This window comes from Oryctolagus cuniculus, chromosome 17, assembly GCF_051225735.1.
Source record: "Oryctolagus cuniculus isolate XC-2025 breed Fujian yellow rabbit chromosome 17, ASM5122573v1, whole genome shotgun sequence".
NCBI lineage: Eukaryota > Metazoa > Chordata > Mammalia > Lagomorpha > Leporidae > Oryctolagus > Oryctolagus cuniculus.
The window spans coordinates 36,805,923-36,825,237 of NC_142883.1; the positions used below are offsets into that span (position 1 = coordinate 36,805,923).

Genomic DNA, 19,315 nt, shown 5'->3' on the forward strand with positions numbered 1-19,315 from the left:
TATAATTCCAAAGTACATATCTTTCTACCATGTCATACTGCCATCAGTCTCTTTCACGCGTCTGCTGTATGTTGTGTAATGGGATTTAATGCTTTTGTGGCATTAATTTTTTCCATGTTTAAATTGAGGTTTATTCTGTGTTTCTTCATGGGAATATTATGAGGATAGTAAAATATAAATGTAGAAGCATTCTAAAAAATTTTGTATGCTGTACATAAAGAAAAATGTTTAGTATTTGGATAGCATTTTAAATGGTTTTCACAAGTCTGTATGGATAAGTTGGTTCTAGGCAATTGTTTGTGTTGTTATTGCATTTCATTTTTTCTTCATGGTTAAAAATGTTCCTTGATGGCCGGCGCCGCGGCTCGCTAGGCTAATCCTCCGCCTTGCGGCGCCGGCACACCGGGTTCTAGTCCCGGTCGGGGCGCCGGATTCTGTCCCGGTTGCCCCTCTTCCAGGCCAGCCCTCTGCTGTGGCCAGGGAGTGCAGTGGAGGATGGCCCAGGTGCTTGGGCCCTGCACCCCATGGGAGACCAGGAAAAGCACCTGGCTCCTGGCTCCTGCCATCGGATCAGCGCGGTGCGCCGGCCGCGGCGGCCATTGGAGGGTGAACCAACGGCAAAGGAAGACCTTTCTCTCTGTCTCTCTCTCTCACTGTCCACTCTGCCTGTCAAAAAAAAAAAAAAAAAAAAAAAAATGTTCCTTGAAATGATTGTAAATTTGCAGAAAGTTGTAAAAGATTACCTAGAGTCCTTTGAACTGTTTCTCTAGCAGCCTCCACTGATAACCTCTTTTAGAACTGTAGGCAAAAATCAAAACCAGGGCATTTTTTTTTTTTAAAGAGTTATTTGAAAGTCAGACTTACACAGAGGAGAGGCAGAGAGGGAAAGAGGTCTTCCATCCGATGGTTCATTCCCCAATTGGCCACAACTGCAGGAGCTGTGCCGATCTGAAGCCAGGAGCCAGGAACTTCTCAATCTCCCACGTGTGTGTAGGGGCCCAAGGACTTGGGCCATCTGCTGCTGCTTTCCCAGGCCACAGCAGAGCGCTGGATCTGAAGTGGAGCAGCCAGATCTCAAACTGGCACCCATATGGGATGCCAGTGCTTCAGGCCAGGGCATTAATCTGTGCCACAGCGCTGGCCCTAAAACCAGGGAATTTTATACTATTAACTAGCTTACAGACCTTGCTTAGTTTTCACCTTTTTACATGCACTCATTGTGTATGTGTGTTTTTCTGTGTAATTGGTTTCATGTAGATTTGTGTCATCCTCATTGCTGTCTGGAAACAATACTGTTCTGTCACTATAGACTACCTTTTGTTTTTTAGGTTCTCACATTATTGTGTGCATATGCATGTTTTCTCTGTCAAATGCATGTGCAAACCCATATGCATATACAAGGCTTTTCCAACAAGCTTTCATCACGTCTTTAAATCTTTGTTTTCAGTTGTTAATTTTTATTTATTTAAAAACAGGAGAGAGAAATTTCCCATCCACTGATTTGATTCCCCACATGCTCATAACAGCTGAAGCTGGAAACTCAGTCCATATTTCTCACATGGGTGGCAGGAAATCCAGTACTTGAGCCATCACTTGCTGTTGTATGCATTAGTTAGGAAGCTTGGATCAGGAATGGAGTGGGGACTGGAACCTAGGTATTCCGATGTGAAATGCAGGTGTCCACACAGCATCTTAACAACTGTATCAAATACCCACTCCTTTGCAGGGGCTGGCATTGTGGGGTAGCTGGTAAAGATGCCACCTGTGGCACTAGCATCCCATATGGGTGCCAGTTTGTGTCCAGCTGTTCCAATCCAGCTTCCTGCTGGATAGTCCGTATCAGAATGTCCAGCTCTACTTCTAATTCCAATTTGGTGCTATGTGTACACTGGGATGTAGCAGGTGATGGCTCAAGTATCTGGGTCCCTGACACAAACTTAGGAGAACAGTATTGAGTTCTTGGCTCCTGATTTTGGCCTAGCCCAGCCTCAACTGTCATGGGCATTTGTGGAATGAACCAGTAGATCAAAGGGACATCTGTTCATCTTCCTCTGTTTTACTGGTTTTCAAATAAATTATTTAATAAAAAGCTGTCATCACAGACATCTATTAAGGTCACAGCACTCCATTGTTAGAGACATTCTTTGAAAGAGTAAATACTGAAAATTCTTTCCAGAAAAGAATATTTATTCTTAGGTTGTTTCAGCAAACTGTCTTTGACCACTACAAAGAACTATTCTTTCTTTTTTAAAGATTTGTTTGTTTATTTTGAAAGTCAGGGGGAGAGAAAGTTCTGCTGGTTCACTCCCCCAATGGCTTCAACAGCCACCACTTGGCCAGGACAGAGCCAGGAGCCAGGAGCTTCATCTGGGTCTCCCATATGGCTGGCAGCTGCTCAAATTCTTGAGCCATGTTCTGCTGCTTTTCCAAGGCCATTAGCAGGGAGCTGGATCAGAAGTGGAACAACTAGGACATGAACCAGCGCCCACATGGGATGCCAGCATCATAGGCAATGGCTTTACCCACTATGCTACAACATTGCCCCTGCCCCCAGTTAATTTTAGATGGTCAGGGCAGGCATTGTGGCACAGTAGTTGAGTCACTGCTTGGGACATCCACATCCCAAGTCAGGGTGCTTGTGTCCTGCTTCGCTTCCAATCCAATTTCATGCTACTGTACCCTCTGGGATGCAGCTCTGTCGTCCATATGGGAGACTCCAGGTGATTTTTAGACTTCTGGCTTCTTCCTTTCCTAGCCTTAGCTGCTGCAAGCATTTGAGGAGTGAACCAGAGGATGGAAGAGTTTGCTTTCTCTTTCTGCCCGTTTGTGACTTTGACTTTCAAATAAATAAAGATAAATACAAAACTTTAAATTAAAAAATTTAGAAGTTAAAAATAACTTTAGATCTTGTAATAATCTATAAGGGAGAATAGTGCCAAGCAAGGTAGTGTTCATTGAGTTTTTCTGTCAACTCCACATATACTGTTATCAATCTGGCCATTGAAATGAATTCGATATCTTGGCGATAGAAGCAGTCCTAACAAACTCATATTATCAGTCTTTTCAGTCTTTTTTTTTTTTTTTTTTTTTTTTTTTTGACAGGCAGAGTGGACAGTGAGAGAGAGAGACAGAGAGAGAAAGGTCTTCCTTTGCCGTTGGTTCACCCTCCAATGGCCGCCGCTGCAGCCGGCGCACCGTGCTGATCCTGGCAGGAGCCAGGAGCCAGGTGCTTTTCCTGGTCTCCCATGGGGTGCAGGGCCCAAGCACCTGGGCCATCCTCCACTGCACTCCCTGGCCATAGCAGAGAGCTGGCCTGGAAGAGGGGCAACCGGGACAGAATCCGGCGCCCCAACCGGGACTAGAACCCGGTGTGCCGGCGCCGCTAGGTGGAGGATTAGCCTATTGAGCCACGGCGCCGGCTCTCATATTATCAGTCTTAATCCTAAAATTATCTAAAGGAGTGAAAAAATTTCATACCAGGAGTATACAGTGGTGGAGATTAAAAGACAAACCGACAAGTTTAGAGACAGATAATTCACATGCCGTTGATTTCACCCGTGTAAAGCATATGATTCAGAGTACTTAGTGCTTGTGCGCTGAAGCAGGTTGTGCAGACATCATTACAGACGCTTTTAGAATATTGTCTACCTCAAAAAAGAAACCCATACACATAAGCATTCTCCACTTCCCTCCAGCCCTAGGCAACTGTCAAGCTGCTTTCTGATTATAAATGGACTCATAACAATACATGGTCTTTGTTACTGGCTTCTTTCATTTATTGTAATGTTTTCAAGGTCCACCCATGTTGTCGAGATAGAATTTGTTTTTCATTAAGAGTTTTGAACCAGGTGTTAAGAGAACGGAAAGAGCAAAAATCCCTCTCTTTCTCTGTCTTTACCTCTTTCTATATAATTTTGTCTTTCAAATAAAAAAATAAGTCTTTAGGGGCCAGCGCTGTGGTACAGTAGGTTAATCTTCTGCCTGCAGCGTCGGCATATATGAGCACTGGTTCTAGTCTTGGCTGCTCCTCTTCTAATCCAGTTCTCTGCTGTGGCCTGGGAAAGCAGTAGAAGATGGCCCAAGTGCTTTGGCCCCTGCACCCACATGGGAGACCAAGAAGAAGCTCCTGGCTCTTGGCTCCAGATCAGCACAGCTCCAGCTGTTGCAGCCATCTGGGGGGGTGAACCAACAGAAGGAAGACCTTCCTCTCTGTCTCTCCCTCTCAATGTCTGTAACTCTACCTCTCAAATAAATAAATGAAATCCTTTAAAAAATTTTTTTTAAGATTTTAAAATGTGCAAAAATGTGTGTGGGTTTTTTTTTTTTTTTTTTTTTTTTTTTTGACAGGCAGAGTGGACAGTGAGAGAGAGAGACAGAGAGAAAGGTCTTCCTTTGCCGTTGGTTCACCCTCCAATGGCCGCCGCGGCAGGCACGCTGCGGCCGACGCACCGTGCTGATCCGATGGCAGGAGCCAGGTACTTATCCTGGTCTCCCATGGGGTGCAGGGCCCAAATACTTCGGCCATCCTCCACTGCACTCCCTGGCCACAGCAGAGAGCTGGCCTGGAAGAGGGGCAACCGAGACAGAATCCGGCACCCCGACCGGGACTAGAACCGGTGTGCTGGCGCCGCAAGGCGGAGGATTAGCCTAGTGAGCCGCGGCGCCGGCCCAAAATGTGTTTTAAGATTAGAAAAACACAGTAAATTACTTTTTGTGTTATTATTGTAACTAATCCTGAATAGCATTGTGAGAGGTTTCTCATAATAGCTAAGGTGGAATAATAACTACATTTGAGCCTCTACAATCAGATTGAATGGATTCAAGTCTTTTTACCTCATACCTTGTAAACTTTGATTTTACTGTGCCTCAAGGTTTTTTCTCTGTTAAATTGGATTAGTAATAGTGTTTAAGTTGAATGTGTTGTGAAACTTGAATGAGAAAATTCATATGGCATTATTAACACGATACAAAACGATTTACATAGTTAGTAAAAATGTATTAAATGTTAGGTATTGTACGGGGCTAAAATCCTCCAAAAATGTAACAATATTCTCAGCTAATGATGTGCAGTATGTTGAGTCTGTAGGAGGGCAGTTATTTAATTTCTTGCTTAAAAAAAGGAGAGAAACCAACTTGTCATATTTAAAATGGTTTCATTAATTTGAAAGATTTTTCAACTCCTGGTCATTTCCTAAATGCCTGTAGTAACCAGGATCAGGCAAGGCCAATGGCAGGATCCCAGGACTCAGTCTGGTTTCCTACATGGATGGCAGAGACCCACCTGTTATCTCTCAAGGTGTGCATTAGCAGAAGGCTGGATTAGAAGTAGAGCTGGGGATGGTGGTGGGGGTTCCACCGTGACATAGTAGGTTAAGCTGTTGCCTGCAGTGCCTGCATCACATATGGGCACTGGTTTGAGTCCCAGCTGCTCTGATTCCAATCCAGCTCCCTGCTAAAGCACCTGAGAAAGCATAGGAAGATGTCCCAAATGCCTGGGCCCCTGTACTCACATAGGAGACCCGGCTGAAGCTCCTGTTTCTGGCTTCAGCCAGGCCCAGTTCCAGCCACTGGGGCCATTTGGGGAGTGAACCAGCAGATGGTTCAGATATCTCCTAGACTCTGCCTCCATGACTCTGCCATTCTTTTCTTTTCTTCTAATGTTTTTTTTTTTTGTTTTTTGTTTTTTGTTTTTTTTTTAAGATTTACTTATTTATTTGAGAGGCAGAGTTTGAGACAGGGAGATCTTCCATCTGCTGGTTCACTCCCCAAATGGCTACAGTGGCCAGAGTTGGGCCGATCCAAAGCCAGAAGCTTCTTCTGGGCCTCCCACATAGGGCTAAGGCCATAAGCAGGGAGCTGGATTGGAAAAGAAGCAGCCTGGACACAAACCTGTACCCCTGTGGGATGCTGGCACTGCAGATGGAGGCTTAATCTATGCCACAACATCAGCCCCTGCTTTTCAAATAAATAAAGTAAATCATAGAAAAGAAAGGAACAAAGTACAACTCAACAAGAAACATCTCAATTAGAAAATGAGTAGGGGCGGTGTTGGGTTACAGTGGGTAAATATCCTACTTGTGATGCTGGCATCCCATAAAGCTGCCGTTCATGTCCTGGCTGTTCCACTTTCGATCTAGCTCCCTGCAATGGCCTGAGAAAAGCAGTGGAAGATGGCTGAAGTGCTTGGGCCCCTACCACCCACCTTGGAGACCTTGATGAAACTCCTGGCTTTGGCCTGGCTCAGCCCTGACCATTGCAGCTACTTGGGGAGTGAACCAGCAGGAGATGGGAGACTCTCTGTGTTGCTCCCTCTTTCTCTGAAACTTCTACAAATAAATAAATCTTAAAAATTAGGTAGAGCTGGGGTTTAAATCCAGGCACTCTAATATGGGATGAGGTGTCTTAACTACCACACTAAACACCTGCCCCTCATTGTCTCTCTTCTTGGTGATGTACCGCTATAATAAGATTAAGTTTATTCATATTTCTTTTTTTTTTAAACCTTGTCTCTCTTATAGTTTTCTTTTTTTTTTAAGATTTATTTATTTGAAAGTCAGAGTTACACAGAGAGAGAAGGAGAGACACACAGAGAGAGAGAGGTCTTCCACCCACTGGTTCACTCCCCAGTTGGCCACAACAGCCAGAGCTGCACTGATCCGAAGCCAGGAGCCAGGAGTTTCTTCCAGGTCTCCCATGTGGGTGCATCTTGGGCCATCTTCTGCTTTCCTAGGCCATAGCAGAGAGCTGGATCGGAAGTGGAGCAGGCGAGTCTTGAACTGGTATCCATAGGATGTTGTCACTGCAGACGGCAGCTTTGCCTGCTATGCCACAGCACTGGACCCATATTCATATTTCTTAATTTTCTTTATGGAATGCGGAGATTGAAAGTTATGCATGTATTGCAAGATGAAAATATATACAGAATAATTAGAATTTAGTCTGATTATTATTCATTACCTATAAAATACCAACTCTTAGGCAATAGAGAATTCTTTGAGGGTTAAAACTCTTGAAATCTCATTCAGAGTTCAGCTTTGATCCTAATTCCCTTAATTTGAAACATTTTTAGAAAATAAACCTTCACAATAAGTGACGGCTGAATAGGGAACTTTAATATTATGAAATTTTTTAGTTTAGATATTCACTGTTTGGATTCAAGAACTGTATTATGTTATCTGAAGTTACTGGGTTTTCTTGTTCTTCAGGTGGCTTTCTTTCAGATGCAGGCTGGTACAGTGATGCTGAGAAGGTTTTCCTGTCTTGCCTGCAGTTGTGTACTCTCCATGATGAGATGCTTCATTGGTTTCGTGCGGTAGAGTGCTGTGTGCGGTAAGTTGGAATGGATCCTTCAGCTATGCTCTGGTGGCACTGAGTGGCTTTTGTAGTTTAAGTTCTTCCAAGTATACTCAAGCATTTGAGTAAGTGTCTACTGGGGTATTTATATGTCAAAGTTTCACTAGTCTGGCCTTTTGTAGTTCATCTTCAAAATATGGTTAATCTGTTCTAGACAGCTTAGTTTAGATTGCATTATTACGAATCAGAAATTGTTTCATATGTGTATTTTTGCTTTCTCATAGATCTTGTTTGATCGTTCAACAAATATTTATTTCATTTGTGCTAGAAACTATGTTAGGTATTCGATGCTGGTAAACTCAAGACATACTTTTTCCTTGGGTGTTTTCTTTAAATCCATGCTTTATTTACATTTCTATTATTGTGCATAGTTATTAATATTTTACTTATAACTTGGCTGTTTTCTGTGAAAAATCCTTTTTTTTTCAGATGTTCTTAAAGGCAAACAAATCTAGAGGTGATTTTTGTCTTTAAGGATATTTGAAAAGCATAGTTGATGGGGAGGAGCAATAGATAGAGATGTCTTCTGTTCTCAAGTGCACTCTACAAAAGGCCACAGTGGCCAGGGTTGGGCCAGGCCAAAGCCAGGAGCCAAGAGCTTCTTTCAGTTCTCCCAAATGAGTATTTGGGGCCTAAGCACTTGGGCCATCTTCTGCTGTTTTTCTGAGCCATTAGCAGGGAGCTGGATCAGAAGTGGAGCAGCTGGGATGGGAATTGGGTGTGAATTGGCACCCAGTGGGATGCCAGCATCACAGGTATTGGTGTAACCTGATATACTAAAATGCTATCCCTTAGTGGTTACTTTCATTATCTTTTTCTGCACATATAACATTTATCTTTAGCTATTTTCATATACATTTTTCCTCTGTACCACAATCTGATTTGGCATTTTCTAAAAAATATGTTTTTATATAAAACTAAAGGGAGCTCAAAATAAATTTTTAAAAATTTGCATTTACCCTTGACCTGTTGGTTAAGCCACCAGTTGGGATGTAATGTCTTGTATCAAGAGTACCTAAGTTCCAGTCTCAGCTCTGCTGCCGTTTCCAGCTTTGTGCTAATGTGCCCTCAAGAAGGCAGTGGATGGGCCAATGCTGTGGCATAACAGGTGAAGCCACTGCCTGTGGTGCCAAAATCCCATATGAGCACTGGTTTGAGTCTCAGCTGCTCCACTTCGATCCAGTTCTCTGCTGTGGCCTGGGAAAGTAGAGGAAGATGGCCCAAGTCCTTGGCCCTCTGTACCTGCATGAGAGACCCAGAAAAAGCTCCTGCAGGGCTCCTGGCTTCAGATCAGCAGAGCTCTGGCTGTTGAAGCCATTTGGAGAGTGAGCCTGCAGATGGAAGACCTCTCTCTCTCTTCCTCTCTGTCATTCTGCCTGTCAAATAAATAAATAAATAAAATCTTTAGAAAAAAGAAAGAAAGAAAAGCAAGGCTAGATTTAAAAAAAAAAAAAAAAGGCAGTGGTTATGGCTCAAGTAGTTGGGTCCTTGCCACCCATCTGGGAGACATAGATTAAGTTTCTGGTTTCCAGCTTTTTCCTGGCCTAGTCTATCTTTCTGTCCACAGCATTCTATCCCTTCCTCCCTCTTTCCCTGTGCCACTTTTCTGTCACTCTTTTTCTAAGGTTTACTTTTTATTTGAAAGGCAGTGTGACAGAAAGATCTTCCAGGGTCTCTCACATGGGTGGCAGAGGTCTGGGTACTTAGGCCATCTTCTGCTTTCCCAGGTGTACTATCAAGGAACTGAATCGAAGCAGAGCAGCCAGTATTCAGAGTGGTACACTGATCTAGGCTGCCGGTGTTCCTAGTTCCTGAGTATTTTAGAGATGACTTAATTAAATCTAAACCCCTTCAAAACTAGAATATAGATTGTTCTATAAAATCTTTTTTTTATAAGCTAACATGCTCTATTTTAACCAGTTGGATTTCTGTACTTTGAGTTTATTTTATGTAGGCCTTCCCTATAGAGACATTCAAAAGTTAATAATGTATAGACTTATTTATAACTATTTTAGCAGCTTATGATAAATCCCCACATGTATTTAATAAGTACTAGATGATGAATTATAAGAATTTTTATGTGCAAGAAACTCAAGGGTTTGAGACTTGGACAAGTAATTCATATTAGTAATTTGTAGTAACATGTCTGTGTCACCCATTCCACTTCTGCCTATTCTGTCATTGTAGGAATAGGAGACTAGAGTATCCCATATGAGATTTGAAGAGTTACATATTTTTATTATGTGAATTGATTTATTTAAAATAGAAAACCCATTCCACATGATTTCATTATAGTTTATAGCTTTCTTGACCAAAAGATAATATATTTCTTTCTCTATGTGTTTGGTTGTTATTCACTGAATCATAAAATTCATTTCATCCAGATACCCAGTATTTCTTTATTTGAGAGGCAGAGCTACAGAGAGAGACAGACACAGAGAGAGGTCTTCCATCCACTGGTTCACTCCCTAAATGGCCATAGCTGCTAGACCTGGACCAATCTGGAACCAGGAGCCGGGAGCTTCATTTGGGTCTCTGGCATGGGTGCAGGGTCCTGGATGTATGTAGCAATTAGGCCATCTTCCACTGCTTTTCCAGGCCACCAGCAGAGAGCTGGATCAGAAGAGGAGCAGCCAGGACCTGAACTGACTGCCCATATGGGATGCTGGCACCACAAGCAGAGGCTTAACCTCCTGTACCACAGTGCCGGTCCCAGATTCCTGTATAAATTTTTCTTTAGCCTAACCAAGAAGTTAACTTTTGTTTTAGGAGCAAGACTCTCCTTCCTTCCTAGATTGTCATCTTTATCAAGTAGCACACAGTGTTATAGTTGGAAGTGTGATAACCAGGAGGAAGGGGGAAGGGCAAAGGCTTATGCCAACTGAGTCTGTTATTTTTCTTTTTTAAATTTTTATTTAGGTATTTGAGGGGCAGTAAGGGAGCTACAGAGGAGGAAAAAAGAGAGGAGAGTGAGAAAGCTCTCATCTGTTGGTTCATTCCTCAAATGCCTTTTAGCAGCCAAGGGTGGACTGGGGCTGAAGCCAGGATCCAGAACTCAATCCAGGTCTACAAGTGGTTGCAGGATTATCACTGCTGCTGCCAGGGTCCACAATAGCAGAAAGCTGAGTCAGGAGCCAGAGCTGGGAGTTAAACCTGTGTGCTTTGAGGTGGGATATGATTGTTAACTGACGTCACTTTTTAAAATTTTTTTAAAGATTTATTTGGCTGGTGCCACGGCTCACTTGGCTAATCCTCCACCTGCAGCGCCGGCACCCCAGGTTCTAGTCCCAGTTTGGGGCACCAGATTCTGTCCCGGTTGCTCCTCTTCCAGTCCAGCTCTCTGCTGTGGCCCGGGAAGGTGGTGGAGGATGGCCCAGGTCCTTGGGCACCTGCACCCACATGGGAGATCAGGAGGAAGCACCTGGCTCCTGGCTTTGGATCGGTGCAGTGCGCTGGCTGTAGCGGCCATTTGCGGGGTGAACCAGTGGAGAAGGAAGACCTTTCTCTGTCTGTCTCTCTCATTGTCTAACTCTGCCTGTCAAAAAAAAAAAAAAAAAAAAGATTTATTTGAAAGGCAGAGTTGCAGAGGCAGAGAGAGACGAGGGAAGAGGTCTTCCACCTGTTGGTTCACTCCCCAGATGGCTGCAATGACTGGGGTTTGGTGGGGCTAGAGCCAGGAACCAAGAACTTCTTTTCTTCTATATCTCCCTTGTGGGTGCAGGGACCCTAGTACTTGGGCCATCTTCAGCTGCTTTCCCAGGAACATTAGCAGGGAGCTAAATCGGAAGTGGAGCAGCCAGGACTCCAACCAGCCCTGAAATGAGAAACCAGCACCCCAGGCAGAGGTTTTATGTGCGATGCCACAATACTGACCCTGCCTACCTCTCTTTTTGTAATAGAAAACATACTACTTTCCCAGAAGCATAAGCCTGTCTCTCTCTCTCTCTCCCTCTCTCTCTCTTTTTTTTTTTGAGCGGCAAAGAGACATATAGACACAGAGAGAGTTCCTGTGTGCTGCTTTACTCCCCAAATGGTGGGCCAGGCTGAAGCCAGGAGCTGGGAAATGCGTCCAGGTCTCTTAAGTTTGCAGCTGGGACCCAAGTATTAGAGCCATCATGTGCTACCTCTAGAGTGCAGAGGTGGGACTCAAGCCCAGACACTACGATATACGATCTAGGTATTCAAGCCACACCCTAATCATTACACCAGACACCCCCTGTTCCCCACCCCCAACCCCCCAGTGTAAACTCAGAAAATTCTGAATACCCTCTCACTTGTGTAAGGTTGTCTGGGAAGCAAAACATTTTTAATTGTGCATTTTCCTACCCTGAGTAAATTCATGGGTCTGTATTAAGGAAAAGGGAGCAGAGAATATTGAATAGGCAACTAACAGTATAGTGATTACCTTGCCTTTGAAGCAAGTACATGCGAAATTAGAATATTGGCTGGACCAGGAAACCAAGCCACTTAAAATGCTAGCTTACTGCCTGTATACCAGGCCAAGACATTTTGTACTTACGAATTTGAGATTTCAAAATATACTTTGTTCCTACATAAATATGTTTGCCAAATTCTTGGTTATTGCAAGTTTTTTTTTACTTTATATAAAATCTAAAATTCTGTCATATACTTAGTATTGTTTGAAAAAGACAGTTAAATTTTTCTGACCTAGTTTTGTTTTTTGTTATTTTAGGGCGGAAAGAAATGTGGGTTATTAATTGACCATGTGTTTGGTAAAATTGGAAAAAAAGTGTTTTGGAGAACAGATACTAATGAAATCTATTTGGCTAATCCCCGGAGTTTTGAGATTGGTGCAAGAGAAAGGATGACTTTTTCAATTTAATATCACAAAGCCAATTTCTTATCTGTGGCTGGCATGAAAACATTATAGAGCTAATGTCAGAGAGCTTTCTTAGCATTTCTTTCTTTCTTTCTTTCTTTTTTTTTTTTTTTTTTTAAGGATTTATTTATTTGAAAGGCGGGGTTATTGAGAGAGAGAGAGACGGGTCTTTGATACTCAGGTTCACTCCCCAAATGGCAACAAACACTGGAGCTGAGCTGATCCGAAGCCAGGAGCCTGGAGCTTCTTCTGGGTCTCCCACGTGGTTGCAGGAGCCCAAGGACTTAGGCCATTCTCTGCTGTTTTCCCAGCCCATAACAGAGAGTTGGATTGTAAGTGAAGCAGCCAGGACTTCGTGGTGTCAATAAACACACAGTACAACTTAAAAAAAACAAAAACAAAAACAAAAACAAAACGAGCATCGATATAGGATCCCGGCACTGCAGCTGGTGGCTTTACCTGTTCTGCCATAGTGCCAGCCCCTTTCTTAGTATTTCTGGGGTTAAACCTGGTACAATTTTTTAGTTCTTTTGTATTCCTTCAGGACTTTGCCTGTTTCCCTTAACTCTTTTTTTTATTTAAGAACTATTTTGTTGTTGTTTATTCATGCTGTTGCCAAACAAATTCAGGAAATGGAGAAAGCTATGAAGAAGAAAATGTTATGTGTAACCCAGCTACACAGAAATAACCACAGTTGTTATATAGTCCTCTCTCAGCTTTCATGTGGGATTGACCCACAGTTGGTTCTGGGATTCCAGAATTCATGAATGTTCAATTCTCTAATATAAAATGGTAAAAATATTGCATAAAGCTTATGTATATCTTCACATATACCCTAGATTATTTCTAGAATACTTACACCTAATATAATGTAAGTACTATGTAAATAGTTATACTGTAGATTACAAGAAAAAAAATTGGTATATGTTCAGTACATATGCAGATTTTTTTTCTTGAATGTTCTCTATCCTCAGAACCCATGGAAAGGAACACGTTTATGGAGGGCTGACTGATGTTACATTTTTGGAGGCTGACAACCTAAAAGCATGTACCTGATCTCCTTTTCGAGCCTTGTCTCAAGTTAATCAGTCCATGAGTATGATTTATTTGAGGTTAAGATTTCTCTAGACCTCCAGAGGAGAGAGAACTTTGTTTTGGCCTTCTGAGGAGGGGCAGAAGAAACTTAGATTTTTTTGTTTTAGCAATATGTCTTTTTTAAAAATTATTTATTTTAAAGATTTATTTTATTTATTTGCAAGACTGACTTAGAAGGCCGGCGCCGCGGCTCACTAGGCTAATCCTCCGCCTTGCGGCGCCGGCACACCGGGTTCTAGTCCCAGTCGGGGCACCGGATTCTGTCCCGGTTGCCCCTCTTCCAGGCCAGCTCTCTGCTGTGGCCAGGGAGTGCAGTGGAGGATGGCCCAAGTCCTTGGGCCCTGCACCCCATGGGAGACCAGGAGAAGCACCTGGCTCCTGCCATTGGATCAGCGCGGTGTGCCGGCCGCAGTGCGCCTGCCGCGGCGGCCATTGGAGGGTGAACCAACAGCAAAGGAAGACCTTTCTCTCTGTCTCTCTCTCACTGTCCACTCTGCCTGTAAAAAAAAAAAAAAAAAGACTGACTTAGAGAGAGGTCTTCCATCTGCTGATCCTACCCCCGCAAATGGCCACAACAGCTGGGCTTGGGCCAAGCTGAAGCCAGGAACCAGAAACTTCATGTGGGTTCAGGGACCCAAGCACCTGGGCTATCATTTGCTGCTTTCCTAAGCACATTAGCAGGGAGATGGATTGGAAGTGGAGCAGGTGGGACTTGAACCTGTGTCCAGATGGGATGCTGGCATTACAGGCAGCAGCTTAACCAACTGTGCCACAGCGCTGGCCCCAAAACTTAACATTTTTATTTTAATCATTTTCTACTGTCTATTATTTTTTTAAATCATAGACCATGATTATCTTAATTTTTTTTCTTAAGTGGAAAAACAGCTTTCTGAAGTAAAGATTGGGGAGAGACTTGAATCAAGATTGAAAGAAAACCGTGAGTCCTAGGCAGTAGAATTTCCTGAAATCCGAAGTTAAATTGAAATTAGAAGTGAGAAGAAAATAGCAGGATCTCAGTTTTGAGGTAAAATAACTATACCTTGCCAACTTCTAGGGTAAAATAAATAATTTTCAAGTCTACCAAGACCCAGTACCCCTCTTTGTACCTATCTGAGTTAAATACTCAAGGAATTTCTGTAACCAGTTACAAGTTGAGTAATAACAAATGTTAAGGAAAGATGTAGAAACAGTAGTGAGTAATGAATATTATAATACGTGTTTTTCATGTAAATATACTATGAAGAGAATTTATAATATGTAATGGGATGTTTTTACTAGGTCTTAAGTATACTTTTCAAATTGGAAATGAAAGGCTGATAATAGAAATGACATAAGAAAGGACTCTCAATTACCATATATTCTTAAATGTAAGTTTTCTTTTTCTGAAAATCTTGCCTTAGCAAAAGCAGAAGAAAGTTTCTTGAGTCACATGGAGTGAACAGCAAAGTACTCTGAACAGCTGTCAGTGCTGATGGTCAGGAAGCTTCTAGAAACCACTGGCAGTTTTCTTTTTAAGGAAGTAATAAAATTTAACAGGTTTAGAACTACTCTGGGGACCATCGCTGTGGTATAGTGGGCAAAGCCGCCACCTGCAGTGCTGGCATCCCATATGGACACCTGTTTGAGACCTGGCTGCTCCACTTCCAATCCAGCTCTCTGCTATGGCCACCTGGGGAGTGAACTAGCAGATGAAAGATCGCTCTCTCTGTCTCTGTCTCTGTCTCGGCCTCTCTGTAACTCTGCCTTTCAAATAAATAAAATAGATCTTAAAAAAATGTCCTTATAGTTGTATCTGTAAATAATATAGTTGTATCTTTATTAATTGGCATTTGAGAGATTCAGGGAGTGATTCAGTTGTGAAGATCATAGATGTCTGTTTTTAACGCTTTGCGAATTGGTCACTTATAGCTTTGGCTAAAGTTTCTGGTGACATCACACTTAAACATGGACTTCACATGTGGAAGTGTTTTACTCTGAAAAGCTGTCAAATAACTCAGAATTAACTATGGGATTGTTGAATACATGTTTCCAATGTATGTCAGTTGTTGGAATAGTTTTATAAATTGTGAGGCACAAAAGCAATTTTCAAAAGTTTAAATTTTAAGAATGACTTTATTAACAAAAGATTAAAATTATAAGCTTTAAAAAGTCCTTTAAAGCCCTAAAACTTGATATTTTCAAGTTGATAAATGTTTTTAAATTGGAACGAGAGGCTTATCTTACTATATTTAAATTACTTTATATTAGGCCTTCAAAAAGTTCATGTGAAAATGGATTTAAGAGTGCAGATTTAACAGTCGTAGGATGCACTGATTTTTAAGTGTACAGAGACAGGCATTTGGCAGAGTACTTCAGTTGCTCTTGTGATGCCCACATTGCTTACCAGAGTCCCTGGTTTGAGTCGGGGCTGCTTTGCTTCCTATCTAGCATTCTGCTAATGTGTGCCCTTTGGAGGCAGCAGGTGAAGGTATTTGGGTCATGTGTAGGATGCTGGTGTTGGTGTCGCAGGTAGCGACTTTACGTGCTGTGCCGTAACACCAGCCCCTCTGGTGTTGTAAGATTGCTGCCATTGTTTGAATTATCCATTGAAGATTCCACATGGATCAGGAGACGACTCTTAAGCACCATGTTCTTTTTCTTTTTTTCCTACTGTGCAGCCCACTTGAGTGCCAGTACCCCATGGACAGAGGCCGGGCAATGGTTCAGGGCCACAGTTCGCTCTGGTGTGGGATACCATGAGAGGCGCAGGACAGTGGGCCTGCCGTAAATCCAAACCCATACATACCATTTCTTGTCTTTAAAGACAATCTTTCTCAATCCATGAGTCTCATTAGCCAGAGCCAGATCATTTGGTGATGTCTAGATTCACTTATGGTCAAAGGGAATTGTAAAATAATCATGATTTACTCCTAAGTCCTGTATGAAAAGGTTTGATGCCTGAACAAAATCAGAGCTTTACCATCAAGTAAGAGTTAGGAACTATGGTTGTCAGTTAAGGGGCCAACAGTGTCTTACCTAACAGTGATTTCTTCCTTGACTTAAAATGAAAACCATACCAGAGTAACAAAGAGAAAAGAGGGAAAACACAAATAGCTAAAGTCAGAAGTGAGACTCAGGACATCACTACCAACCTTTTCCAGAGACAAAGAGAATTTTGTGGGGCCTGTGCTGTGGCATAGTAGGCTGAGTCTCCGGCTTGTGGCATCTGCTTCCCATATGGATGCCAGTCTGTATCCTGGATGCTCCACTTGTGATCCTGCTCTCTGCTATGGCCTGGGAAAGCAGTGGAAGATGGCCCAAGTGCTTGGGCCCCTATACCCGTGTGGGAGACCCAGAAGAAGCTCCTGGCTCCTGGCTTCAGATCAGCTCGGCTTCAGATCAGCTCAGCTCCAGCTGTCGCTCCCCCTCTTCATGGAGGAACGACACAGGACCCTGCGCTGTTCTTTCGTCTGCTCGGCCCTCCCCGGGTTTGCTGCTGGTTCTTCCCGGGTTGGCTACTATCCCTTCCACCTCCATGGAAGGGCAGTTCCCCCTGGCCACATTCCCCACTTCCGCAGGGGAGCGGCACACCGCCGGCCGGCTCTCTCGGGGGCTGCACAGGTTCCCTTAGATGTTCCCCTTAGATGTTCCCGGTGCATGCCGTCTCTCTCCTCCTTTATAGTCCTCCTCTGCCAATCCTAACTCGGCTGCCCACACGCCGAGTACGCTGCTCTCCTCCAATCAGGAGCAAGTCCTACAGTTTATTAGCTGAACTGGAGGCAGCTGTGCAGAAGCTGTTTACTTCTCTCCCAGCGCCATATTGTGGGAGAGCAGATGCATAGAATAAGTCTTAATTCCAGTAACTCAGTCTAGTCCGGTTTGCTCCCCACATCCAGCCTCTGTGGCCATTTGGGGAATGAACCAGCAAATGGAAAATCTTTCTCTCTGTCTCTCCCTCTTTTTGTCTATAACTCTACCTCTCAAGTAAATAAATCTTTAAAAAATCTTTTAAAAAATTCTATGAACAATTGCATGCCAACCAGATTGTGTAGATAAAATGGATAGATTACCCAAGTGACCCAAAAAGAAATAGAAAATCTCAGTTGTATACCAAGTAAAAAGATTGACTTTGTAATCAAAAACTCCCTAGTAAAGAAAAATACAGGACCAGGAGACTTTACTAGTTAATTCAACCAAACATTTAAAGAAGAATTAGTGCAAATTCTTGCAGAAAACTGAAGAGGAGGGATTATTTCCTAACTCATTTTATGAGGCCACCATTACCCTGGTACTAAAGCTGAAAAACACTTTACAAGAAAAGACAGCAGGGAGCTGGGTCGGAAGTGGAGCAGCCAGGACTTGAATAGGCATCTGTATGGGATGCTGGCATCGAAGGTGGAGGTTTAACCTGCTATGCCACAAAGCCAGACCCTTTTTTTTTTTCTTTTTTTTTTTTTTTCTTTTTCTTTTTTTTTTTGACAGGCAGAGTGGACAGTGAGAGAGAGAGACAGAGAGAAAGGTCTTCCTTTGCCATTGGTTCACCCTCCAATGGCCGCCGCGGCCGGCGCACCGCACCGATCCGATGGCAGGAGCCAGGAGCCAGGTGCTTTTCCTGGTCTCCCATGGGGTGCAGGGCCCAAGCACCTGGGCCATCCTCCACTGCACTCCCGGGCCACAGCAGAGGGCTGGCCTGGAAGAGGGGCAACCGGGACAGAATCTGGCGCCCCGACCGGGACTAGAACCCGGTGTGCCGGCGCCGCTAGGCGGAGGATTAGCCTAGTGAGCCGCGGCGCCGGCCCAGCCAGACCCTTTTTTAAAAAAAAACAAAAACAAAAACAAAATCTGTGCACTGGATTACTCCCCAGATTTCCCACAACAGCTAGGGCTCAGCCAGAACTAAAGCAGAAGCTGAAAACATTATCCAGATTTCCAGCGTACATATTAGGGACTCAGTCATTTGAACTTCACCTGATGCTTCCCATTGTGCACATTAGCAGGAAGCTGGAATTGGGAGTGGAACCAGCCATCAAATCCAAGTGTTCCAGTATGGGAAATGGACAACTTAACCACTGGCCAAACACCCATTGTCACAGAATTGGGGGGGGCGGGGGGGCTGTGATTAAATCATCTTGGAGAGGTGTGGTGGTGATGGTTGTAAGACATGATGAATATAATTAATGCCACTGGATTGTATCTAAATATGGTGAATATGGCATCTTTTAGATATATTCTCATGATGAAGTTAAGAACCTGTACCAGTCTTTATTCTCATCATCCATCTATTCCCCCTTTCAATCTGTCATTTTTCCAAAGTTTTATCAAATTCTTTTCAAAAGATGCTTGTGGGAAGGAGAGAAATTCATTGCTTAGAATTAGATTTGCTTTCAGTATGCTTTATTTGTGTCATATCTGTCTGATGAGTTCTAACTAGTAATCTTAATTCTTCTTAAGGTAAATAACTTAATAACTAGTGACATCTAAATACTCAGATTTTCCATTCCAAACATTGAATGGCTGAGCTAATTAACTAACACTTCTGACAATAGCATTGATCAGGTACATGTGATTTTTGTGTTGTCATAAAAGTAAAATACCATGCTTAACATTGGTAGTGCTACACTTGGAGAGAATTGAGAACATGCTTTTTCCTTAGCCTAAGTCTCAAGACAAAATTAGACAAGGGTCCAGCATTGTGGCACAGCTGGTTAAACAGTAACTTGTAATGCCAGCCTTCCAGGGTGATGGTTTGAGTACTGCCTATTTGGCTTCTGATCTAACTTCCTGCTAATACAACTTGGAAGGCAGTGGGTGATGACTCAAATGTTGAGGCCTCTGCTACTCACTTGGGGACACAGATCGAGTCCCGGGCTCCTGGCTTCAGCCTAACCCATTCCTGGCTGTTTTGGCGATTTGGGGAGTGAACCAGCAGATGGAAGATAATCTCCCTGTCTCTTTTTTTCTGTGTTTCTGTGCCTTTCAAATAAAAAAAAATTGTACATTTGGTTGAGCCAAAAGTTCCTTCTCCTGCATGCTGCTTAGTGTCAGCTC

At 43.1% G+C, this 19,315-nt stretch overlaps 1 protein-coding gene and 1 non-coding gene across 2 annotated transcripts in view; one reads left to right on the plus strand and one right to left on the minus strand.

Moving 5' to 3' along the window:
• Positions 1–19,315, plus strand: part of APPBP2 (amyloid beta precursor protein binding protein 2) — a 74,256-nt gene that overhangs the window by 29,175 nt on the left and 25,766 nt on the right. The window contains exon 4 of the mRNA XM_008271184.5: positions 7,206–7,329. Within this exon, the coding sequence (XP_008269406.1) occupies positions 7,206–7,329 (124 nt within the window). The remainder of the gene's footprint in view (positions 1–7,205; positions 7,330–19,315) is intronic.
• LOC127484530 (small nucleolar RNA SNORA42/SNORA80 family) lies at positions 15,936–16,069 on the minus strand. The gene has a single exon (XR_007911591.1). It is a non-coding gene; the product is annotated as a small nucleolar RNA SNORA42/SNORA80 family (small nucleolar RNA).